Source organism: Pongo abelii, chromosome X (assembly GCF_028885655.2).
Source record: "Pongo abelii isolate AG06213 chromosome X, NHGRI_mPonAbe1-v2.0_pri, whole genome shotgun sequence".
Classification (NCBI taxonomy): Eukaryota; Metazoa; Chordata; class Mammalia; order Primates; family Hominidae; genus Pongo; species Pongo abelii.
This window is the reverse complement of record NC_072008.2, coordinates 68,530,816-68,542,081: the sequence shown is the minus strand read 5'-3', so window position 1 is coordinate 68,542,081 and position 11,266 is coordinate 68,530,816. Positions and strand designations below refer to the sequence as shown.

Genomic DNA, 11,266 nt, shown 5'->3' with positions numbered 1-11,266 from the left:
AAAATTATAAAACAATCATAGGAATTGCTGATTGAATAGTATTATGTGCCAGAAACTGTGTTATCCTTACAGGGGCAGTAGTTAAAGAACACAGGCTCTGACATTAAAAAGATCTTGTTCAAATCTTAGCACTAAGTGTAGCCTTGGGCAAGCCACCTCTACCTTCTTTGCCACATTTAAAATGGGGATCATAATACCTTCTAGCTGCATGATGAGGATTAATAAGATTATACATATAAAGAATAAAGAAAGTGCTATACATATAAAGAAAGTGCTTAGCCCAATGCTTGGTTCAAAGTAAGTGCTAAGAAATATTAGTCATCATTACTTTTATTGTGTTAGGCATTATCTCATTTAACAACTATATGCCGCAGAAAGCTGATTGCAAGACTGCTTGATATTTAGAAGTGTGTTCAGATTCCAGTGAGCCTGGGAATGAGAGTCTGCTGACCCAAACAATTATTGTATCATGCAGTAGTACCTAGGTAGGAATTAGCAATGAAACACATGTCTTTTATTATTCCACCTAAAGCTCCTAAGGAAGGAGTCAGGTGCAAGACAGTGGGCATTGGACTTGGCACCAGATACCCAGTGTTCTTGTTGTACCTCTGTCACTCACTGCCTGTGGGAGCAGGAGCGTTTGACTGGGTTCATGAAAAATGTTTCCATTGTAAAATCCTACCCATGTGCAAAATACTTCTGAGTCATAAAAACAAGTTTACCTTCTGAATCCCATTGTGCCCATATGTAAAATGGAGCCTTCTAAAATGGATACCCATTTTAGAGGGATGTAAAAGTGTATGATATACTGTAGAGGACTATATATGCAAAATGTTACTTACAACAGGGGTCAGCAAACTTTTTAAATAAAAGGCCAGATAGTGCATGTTTTAGGCTTTGGAGATCCAGGCAGTTTCTATCACGACTACTCATTCTGCTTTTGTAGCACAAAAGCAACCATAGAAAATACATAAACAAATGAATGTGGTTGTGTTCCAATAAAATTTTATTTATGAAATTTTAGTGAGCCATGATCACACCACTGCATTCCATCTTTGTTAACAGAGTGAGGCCCAATCTCAAAAAAGACCCCAAAAAACAAAAATAAATTTTTGTATTCTTTAGTCAAGATCTCCCCAGTCTCACCACCCTTTTCCCCACCTCCAGTCCCTAGTAACTACCATTCTATTCTCGCTTCTATGAGTTTGACTTTTTAAGATTCCATATGTAAGTGAAATCATGCAATATTTGTCTTTTCTGAAGGCTTATTTCACTTAACATAATGTCCTCTGGGTTCATTCATGCTATTGCAAATGGCAGGATTGTACTACTAAAGCTGGATAGTATTCCATTGCATATATATTCCACAATTTATCCATTGATCTGTTGATGGACACAGGTTGATTCCACATCTTGGCTATTGATATGGAATGCTGCAATGAACATGGAAGTACAGATACCATTTGACATACAGATTTCATTTCCTTTGGATATATACCAGGAGTGGAACTGCTAGATTATTTGAAATTGTTTGAGGAAGATCTATACTGTTTTCCATAATGGCTGTAATAATTTACATTCTCATTAACAGTCTGCAAGGGTTCCCTTTTCTCCAATCCTCAACAACATTTGTTATCTTTCATCTTACCAGATGTGAGGTGGTACTTCATTGTGGTTTTAATTTCATTTCTCTTATGATTAGTGATATTAAGCATTTTTTCATTTTATCTGTTGGCTATATTGTATTTCTTCTTTAGAGATGTCTTTTTTGGTCTTTTGCCCATTTTAAAAATTGGAGTATTTGTTTTCTTACTTTTAAGTCCTTTGAATTCCTTCCATGTATATTTTGGATACTAACTTCTTATCAGAAGTCTATTTCCCAAACATTTTCTCCTATTCTGTAGGTTATCTCTTCACACTGTTGATTGTTTCCTTTGCTGTACAGAAGATTTTTTAGTTTGATATAGTCCAATGTGTCTGTTTTCACTTTTGTTGCTTGTGCTTTTGGGTTCAGATTCAAAAAATGTTTGCCAAGATGAAAGTCATGAATCTTTTCCCCTATGTTTTTTTCTAGTAGTTGCAAGTCTTATGTTTAAGTCTTTAATCAATTTTGAGTTAAGTTTTGTATATGGGGTGAGATAAGAGTCCAGTTTCATTTTTTGGCATGTGGATATCCAGTTGTCTTAACATCATTTATTGAAGAAACTGTCCTTTCCCCATTGTGTGTTATTGCCACATTTCTTGAAAAATCACTTGGGCGTAAGTGTGTGGACTTAATTCTGGGCTTTCTATTCTGTTCCATTGGTTTATAAGTATGTTTTTGTGTCAGTACCATGCTGTCTTGATCACTATAGCTTTGTAGTAGATTTTGAGATCAAGTAGGGTAAGATTTCCAGTGTTGTTCTTTTCACTCAAGATTGTTTGGGCTATTTGGGGTCTTTCGTGGTTTCATATGAATCTTACGTTTGTTTCTTCTATTTAAGTGAAAGATGTCATTGGAGTTTTGATAGGGATTGCACTGAATCTGTAGACTGCTTTAAGCAGCATGGATATTTTAGCAATGTTAGTTCATCTAGTACATGAACATGAGATATCTTTCCATTTATTTGTGTCTTCTTCAATTTATTTCATCAATATCTTATACTGTTGAGTGTACAGTTCTTTCATCTCTTCAGTTCAATTTATTTCTAAGTAGTGTTTTATGCTGTTGTAAATGGGATTTTTAAATTTCTTTTTGTATAATGTGCTTTTCCATTGAAATTTATGTGCTAAAATTTCATCCTGTGAAATGATGGGTGGAGTGGACTAGGGGACCTCAAAGCTCTCTTTGATTTTAGTTGTACTTAAAGGCTAAGGATGGCTTTTTTAAGGTCAACGTTTTTTAAGGTCAATAAGGTTCTTATTTGAGTTATGCTTAGAGAAAATCCCAAGGAGAAGGGCTATAGCCAACTGGAGAACTGGGAAAAGTGAGAGTTCTGAGTTCACTTGCCTAGTGTGGAAAGGATTTCTGTGGGAAGATTATCAGGTACAGTGGTCATCTTCCACCAAATCCCCCTTCCCCACCATACCCCATGCTAGGCTCTGGCACCAAGAATGTGTACAGATGCCTTTTGGGAAGCTCATTCTGCTGTGGTACTACCAAAAGAAGTCAGAGGGCAGGCAGGCAGGAAGGCAGACTTGTATATGAATCATCCTCTGTGTGCAAACACCCTAAAAAGGGAGTATTGTGTAATGGTTAAAGGCATGGCCTCTGGAGCCACACTGCCTTGATTCAAATCCCAACTCTATTAGTTAGTGTCTGTGGAGAACCTAGGCAAATCATTTAACCTTTCTGTGCCTCAGTTGAACCATCTCTAAAATGGGGACAACAATAATGTCCACCTTATAAGGTTGTTGTGAGAACTAAATGAATAAAGAACTTAGTGCAGTACCTGGCACTTATCAATGTTAGGATGTTATTATCATCCTGAGTGGAATAGACTAGGGGAAACAAAACTCTTGGATAAGGGTGGCAGTGTGGTACAGAGCTAATGTCCCTGCCTGGCCTGGAAGCCAGGAAGACTAGATTCTGTTCTTGGCTTGCCACTGGCTTGCTGTGTGACCTTAGCCAAGTGTCTGCTCTTTTTTGGTTCCATTTTTCCAAACTAGATCATCTTTCTGGCCTCCTTCTACTTGAACATTTTTGAGTCAAACAGATTCTGTGAAGGCTATTCACGTAAGTACAGAAAGAACACAGAGTAAAGGCATGATCCAGGTCAGGTGAAGTTAACCTTGAAGACTAGAGAAGAAGGAGGTAACAGACTCTGAGTTAGTGAGCTGGCTCTTGGCAAAACTACCAAGAAAGCAGATGTTGTCTTTAAGGCACCAGGCTCAATGTGCCTGCTCTCCTCTCTTCACTTCTCGTGGCAAACCCTGCTCTTAGGCTGTGCAGGGCAGAGGGGCAAAGAACACCAGATGGAGAGAGACTCTATCATGAGTGAGCTCCCATTTTTAGTCTACATTATTCTGGAAAGCATTCCTGGGAGCCCCAGTCCTTTCTCTGTCTGCCTCTCTCTAGCCCTTATACCTCTCTCATCCCATCATCCCCTCCCAACTTGCTCTAAGCTTCTGTGGCCTTTGTGCATATCTCCATTAGAGCACTTATCGGGCTGTATTGTAACTGTTTGTTTACATTCACCTATCTCTCCCAGTAGCCTGTGAGCTCAGGTGACTAGCCATTTGTGCCTTACTCATCTCACTGGTGTTCAGCACCTAGCTGAGGCGCCAGTGCTGAGCAGGTGATCTGGTAGGGGAGCTCTCTCAGGCAGCCTTCCTGAGTGAATGGAGGAGCAAATGAGAAAGGGAAGCATGGCCTGGATGATTCCTCCCTGCTATGTCTTTGGCTCTGTGGCCTAAGCAAGATAGATGTCTTCTCTGGATCTCCAATGCCTCCTTGTAAAATGGAGAAGATTAAAGTGACAGATTTCTGAGATATCTTCAGCTTTTTTTTTCTTTTTAAAAAATGTATTTGCTCAGTTTTTAGGGGTCTGACAATAGCCTTAAGTTGTGTCCCTCTTAGGTGTATTTGCACTTAAATAGGAATCAAAGCTTTCCTTGGTACACAGGTTAAGCTTTCCTTTCCTCCAATCCTGATCCTATACTAGTAGAATCCAAGTTAGTTTTTGTTCTGTAAAGGTCCTAAAGATTTGGTGGCCCAGTGCTGAAATGTGTTCATATATTTGATCATTACAAATCTGTAAATGACCCCGTTTGTGGACTTGCCTAATTTAGCTCTCTTTTCATTCTCCTCATCTCTCTTCCCCTTCCCTCCCCTTCCCTTCTATCTCTCCTTATTTCTCTCCTTCAGATGGAAATAAAGGGCCAGCCCTCCCTCTGTGCCTTTTTGGCCCCATCCTCTGCTGCTACCATGGAGACTCTCAGCAGCTGCTGTAGTAACTCTCTCTCAGAGATGCTGCCCAATGGTTATGTGGCTTAAGTCATCCCAGACCACCCTGAGGTAGAAAGCCTGACCAGGGAGGTAGGGTTGGAGGAATTGGAGAAATCTGAGCAGTATGACCAGAGTGACTTGAGTACCAGGGAAGAGAGTGGTTGGAACAAGAAGAAAACCAAAGTCAACAAGATCTGGAATTTTGTGAGCCACAGAAAAGGTGCCTCCAGCCAGGAAAAGTGACCCCAGTCCATGGTTTTACTGGGAGACACCTCCAGGCTGTCAGAAGTGAAACGAAACTCAGGTTCATGGATTGAATGAAGTCATTCAGGAGACTGAACATTACTGGAGCCTTTAAGAACACTCCCCCTAAGAGCAGCAAAATCCAGGAGCCACAGGATGCCCCAGGTATCTATCAAATGAGGAAAGCTGAGGAGGCCAGGAAGCCCTTTAGCCATCCTATGCTGGCTTCATAAAGGGCCTGGAGTCCTTCCTCACAGAAGTGCTGGGGCCTGTCCAAGCCCCCAAGAGGGTGAACTGGAAAATGCTGGCCTTCGATGAGTTTGGCATCCAAGTGGAGGACAACTCCTGGCAGGAGGAGGCCCCTGAAGAGCTTGGGGGTGAAAGGAAAGGCAGAAGCTACCTGAAAAGCGTATTCCCCAGGGGCTGTGAAGGCCTGCATACATGGGCCAAAGCTGCCAAAATCCAGAAGTTTGAGAACGCCATCGAGGACTCCACCTTGGAAGCAGGCTTGGAGGCAGCTATGAAGGGAGCCCCAAACACCAGTGCTGAGACAAGGCTGCGCTGCTGGGCGTCATCATCAAATTCTTTAACAATGTGGCTGAGGTGGTCTGCAAGCGGTGGGCATTCACCCGTGAAGAGCCACAGTTGCCCCACTGCCACTGGGAGGCCTACTTCAGCAGTTGCAGCAATGGCTTCATCCGGGAGGGCGCTGCCTCCCTGTCCTCCTTAACACTCAACCTGTCCTGCTGGGCCACTGAGGCCTCACTGTGGAGTAGCACCTTGGGGAGGCACTGGCCAAACCACCACCACCTGAAGCCCTCACAGACCTCATGCACTTTTGAGATGAGCATTGAGGGTGAAGAGACGCTGGACCAGGCCCTAGCAGGTCCCTGTACTGCTGCCACCTCTGCCCCAACCTTGGCCATCTTTGAGTTCCAGGACAACCCAGTGCAGCAGAACAGCCATGGGCGTGACAGTCGTGGCCGAGTCTACTGAGGCACCTTCACCAGGGAACACTCCTCCTCTGAGGAACTCGAGGAAGACACTGAGACCGTGGTCAGCTTCCTCAAGGAAGATGACAATGCTAGGGAGTCCTGTGAGCTAGGTGCCTATGCAAGGAGGTTTACCACTGAGGTTGTCATGGAGGAAGTAGAGGAGAAGCTCAATGAGATGAAGGGGCAAGAGGCTGGTAGGGGGCCTGAGGTGTCCAGCCAGGCCAGACAGCCCAAGGAGCCTCAATTGGAAATGGGGGAAGCTGAGGCAGAGGGCAAGGCCAGAAAGCCCTACACTGGAGTCTGTGGTGCTCAGGTAAGGCTGTTTTTGTTGTTGTTGTTTTATCACTATTTGTAACATTCGGAAACCCAAAAGCCAGCTAAATTCCCATGCCCTGTCACACCCAGCCCACTTGTAGCCAGAAATGCCCCAAAAGGAATGTTCCCAGTAGTCAGTTGCAGGAGACTTGACTGATCCTAAAACCCTGGGTGACTTTGCCTCTTCTTGGAGCTGCATTCCTATATTCACACCTCAGTTCAGCCATGGACAGAAACCTGGAGCTCTGGGAGTGGCAGGAAAGTGACCATGATTATTTAATGATGTCTAAGACAGCCATGACTTCCTGTTTTCCTTAGGTGGTGAGACATTTTTCTGGCTTTGGCTCCCTTCTCCCCGCCCTCCCCCTCTAGCATCAGCTAGATGCAGAGACTGCAGTCGAGGAAAGCCTCTGGTCTGGGTGTCAGAATATCTATATTTGTGTCCCAGCTCTGCCCTGCTGTCTGTATGATTTTGAGACAAGTCCTTTTATCTTGATGGACCTCGGTTTCCCTACAGAGGGGAGCTATGCTATATATGCTATATATACAGCAGGCTATGCTTGGTGTCTGGGACATCTAGAGGCACCTTCTAGTAACAACACTCTGTGTTATTTGACCTCAAAAATGTAGTCCTAGGGCAGCCAACTAGCATTATTCTCCCAGAATTCGTTGAGTGGTAACTTTCTATGGGCACCTTGCAGGGCATTCTCATGTACATTGTTTTCATTTAATTCGTATAGTAACCTTGTGAGGTAAGAGTGATTATCCTCATTTTAGCAGCAAGGAAACAAGCTCAGGGGTGTTGAGTGACTTATTCAAAATCATGTAGATTATGACAGAATTTGGGTTCAAATTTGGGTTCTTACTTTTCACTCTAAGTCTAGTATCCCATCTATAGTTTTCAGGTGGTTTAATTTTAATGGTGATGAGCAGCTGTTCACCACACTCTTACTCACGGACAAAAAGAAATATGCTAGAAATGTAGTAAAAGAAACGTTGAATAAACACAGAAGGGATTCTCTGGCTTTGAGAATTAAGGATGTCTTTATGAGGGAGTATGCTATAATACTATAGTTTCTCCAGATTATTTTAGGGCAAAGTATTTTTTTTTTTTTTTTTTTTTTGAGACAGAGTTTTGCTCTGTCACCCAGGCTGGAGTGCAATGGCAGGATCTTGGCTCACTGCAAGCTCCACCTCCCGGGTTCACTCCATTCTCCTGCGTCACCCTCCCGAGTAGCTGGAACTACAGGTGCCCGCCACCATGCCTGGCTAATTTTTTGTGTTTTAGTAGACCATTTTAGCCAGGATGGTCTCGATCTCCTGACCTCGTGATCCACCCACCTCGGCCTCTGCTGGGATTACAGGTGTGAGCCACCGTGCCCAGCCAGGGCAAATTATTTTTTAAGCATAGTTAAAGTTCTTCTTGGTGGTGGTAGCATGTGGGTGGATGAATTACCTTGGTAGTTCTTGACCTGTCCCTGTCATCTCTCACATCTCACTGTCAGAGAATTTGGGCTTCATTAGGACAGAAGTAATAAGCCTGCTTTTTCTGAAAGGATATTAATATGTTTATGAGCATTCTCTTTCCATATCATTTATTATAAGCTTCAAGGACATAAAAATTGGCATAACATTGTTGGGAGTAAATTTCATTGCAGTGGTTTTTAAGACCAATAATCAAACAAGCAAACAAACACATCTAATGACTCCATTAGCTGATAATTGCATCTGGACATTGAATGTCCAAGGTTACCAGTGGCCAGGAAGAGGGTCACAGATGAGCACATCACCTTATTATGGACTGGACGTGAGATAAACTGTGGATTTTTTTAAAGCATAAGCTGCGGAATTACAAAGGCTTGGATGTGACATGCCCTCTCATCTGTGAAATGTAACTAAACACTACCTACCTAAGAGGGTTGTTGTGAGGATCGAATAAACACTACCTACCTAAAAGGGCTGTTGTGAGGATTGAAAGAGCCATTGTATGTAAGCTACCCAGCCTAGTACCATTCATAACATTTTGTGGGAATCCACAACATGGTACCAGTTGTCGCTATTATTGAAACATGGTAGATTATAAATAAATGTGAACATTCATCCAGAAAAACAATTCAAAACAGTACTGTTATAGCAGCAGATTGATGCAGTTGAAGAAACTGTGTCTGAAAATCAGGAAACACTGGGTTCCAGCTTTTTCTCTAGCCTGACTTGCTTTGTGACCTCCAGCTAGCTCTTTCCTCTCTCTAGGCCTCAGTTTTTCCAACTGAAGGATCAGTTTCTAAGGTTCTTTATGGCTTGATTTTTTCTAGTTCTTTCCTTCCACATAAACCTGTATTTATCTATGTCCAGCGGGAAACTGATCACCTGGGTTCAGCCTAATGCCTCATTTCCTACTGGCTCTCCTCTGTAGGCTTCCTGTGCCCTCTGCTGGTTTCAAGGAGATGCTGCGTAGCTTTCCTTGGGATGTTGAACCCCAGTTCACACATGGACTGGGGCCCAGGGAAAAAGCAAAGTAGCTTGAAAAACCCGAATGTCAAGGGACATCGATGTGGGTGAGGGGCCATGTTCATCCAGTCACTTTACTTTACAGATGATGGGAACACAGTCCCAAAGGGAAGGAATTTCCTTGGACACACAGAAACTGGGAGGCAAGTAGGATCTGAGAGTTCCAACATGGGCTCTGCCACAAATCTTATTCTTTTTCTCAGTTTCGGCAGCCATCTTTACCAGTTGGAAATTCTTATCTTCAGCGCAGTCACCTCGCAGGTCTGTTGTGTGGCTAAACTGGGATAATCGATATGAAAACAATGCATTGTTAAGCAGCAAAGGTCACATGATTGCATCAGACTATTATATACAATGAAACTGAAAAACCTAGTAAGTTGAACAGACTCAGGTCCTTCTATGTTTTACAGGGAAACTAGGCTTTGTCAGGCTTCCTCTGGGGTGTTTTATTTTTGAGGTCTAGTCATCCAACACTCCAGAACTAAATAGCTCTTGAAATTGTGATTACTTTGGCCCAGATTTGGCTGTGATCAAGCCTGGGGCTGCTATCTTAACCAAAGAGGGGGCACAGCTTTAAGGGGATGATGTCAGAGGGCAGAGATGAGGTCTTACCAAGGGTCAGCCAGGTCTTAAATTTCTCCGTGCCTCCCTCCCTGCACCTGGAAAATGATGAGAGTAATACTAGTAATTATAGCTAACATTTACACAGTACTTATGATATGCCAAGGCATTGTTCTCAACATTTTACATATGTGAATGTATTTCATCATCACAACTACTCTGCGAGTCAGGGACTATCTTTAAAATGAAGATAATATTGTGCATATGAAATGAGTAAATACACATAAGTGCTTATAACACTGTGTGGCCAAGAGTCATAGTGCAATAAATGTTAGCTATTTGCATTAGTTGTTAAAAAGCAGATGTTGCAGGAAGGGACTGTACCTTAAGCCTAACCTTAGCTAACACCTTAGTGAGAATTGGTGGAATACAAGTTGAGGAAGTGAAATAATAATAAGAATTCATTAAATTTGTACAGGACTTTATACTTTTCAGAATGCTTTCCAATATATAAATTGATTGGCAAAACAAATTACAGTTATCATTATTATTATCATTATTCCCATATGACAGATGAGGAAATTGAAGCATGACATACGGGAGAAAAAAATATTGAATTTGCAGTCAAAATGTTTAGTTTCAAATTCCTGGCTCTGGTACATTACCAGATATGTGACTTTTGATTTTAATCACTTTGACTGTTGATTATCTTCATTTGACAACTGGAAATAGGAAGTCTCCTCAGTTTCCTTCCTAATGAAGGAAAAAGATGCAGATATACTGAACACTTACTACGTGCTTCTACTTTTTGTTATCTCATTTGATCCCCCAAATGTTCCTGCTGACCAGTGCTCTGTTGGTCTCATCATCATTATTCCATTTTGTTATGCTTCTGCTTCCAAATGATACTTGTATTAATCTGTTCTTACACTGATTTAAGGAGTGCCCAACATTGGGTAATTTATAAAGGAAACAGATTTAATTGACTCACAGTTCCGCATGGCTGTGGAAGCCTCAGGAAATGTACAAACATGGTGAAAGGAAAGCAAACATGTCCTTCTTCACATGATGGCAGGAAGAAGAAGTTCTGAGCAAAAGGGGAAAAGGCCTTTTATAAAACCATAAGCTCTCCTGAGAACTCACTCACTATCATGAGAACAACAGCATGGGGTAACTGCCCCCATGATTCAATTACCTTTTGACAACACATGGGGCTTATGGGAACTACAAGATGAAATTTGGGTGGGGACACAGCCAAACTATATCATTCCACCCCTGACCTCTCCCAAATCTAATGTCCTCACATTTCAAAACACAATCATGCCTTCCCAACAGTCCCCCAAAGTCTTAACTCATTCCATCATTAACCTAAAAGTCCAAGTCCAAAGTCTCATCTGAGACAAGGCAAGTCCCTTCCACCTATGAGCCAGTAAAATCAAAAGCAAGTTAGTTACTTCCTAGATACAACAGGAGCACAGTCATTGGGTAAATACACCTGTTCCAAATGGGAGCAATTGGCCAAAACAAAGGGGCTATGGGACCCATGCAAGTCCAAAATCCAATGGGGCAGTCAAATCCTAAAGCTCCAAAATGATCTTCTTTGACTCCATGTCTCACAATAGGTCATGCTGTTGCAAGAATTGAGCTCCCATGGCCTTGGGCAACTCCACCCCAGTAGGTTTGCATAGTACAGTCCTCCTCCCAGCTTCCTTCACAG

The 11,266-nt window shown here is 42.3% G+C and overlaps 1 protein-coding gene across 1 annotated transcript in view; it reads left to right on the top strand.

The window, feature by feature from the left end:
• Positions 1-6,209: 6,209 nt before the first annotated feature.
• ARHGEF9 (Cdc42 guanine nucleotide exchange factor 9) overlaps positions 6,210-11,266 on the top strand; it is a 297,694-nt gene continuing 292,637 nt past the window's right edge. Inside the window, exon 1 of the mRNA XM_054543987.2 lies at positions 6,210-6,478. Within this exon, the coding sequence (XP_054399962.1) occupies positions 6,311-6,478 (168 nt within the window). The 5' untranslated portion in view covers positions 6,210-6,310. The remainder of the gene's footprint in view (positions 6,479-11,266) is intronic.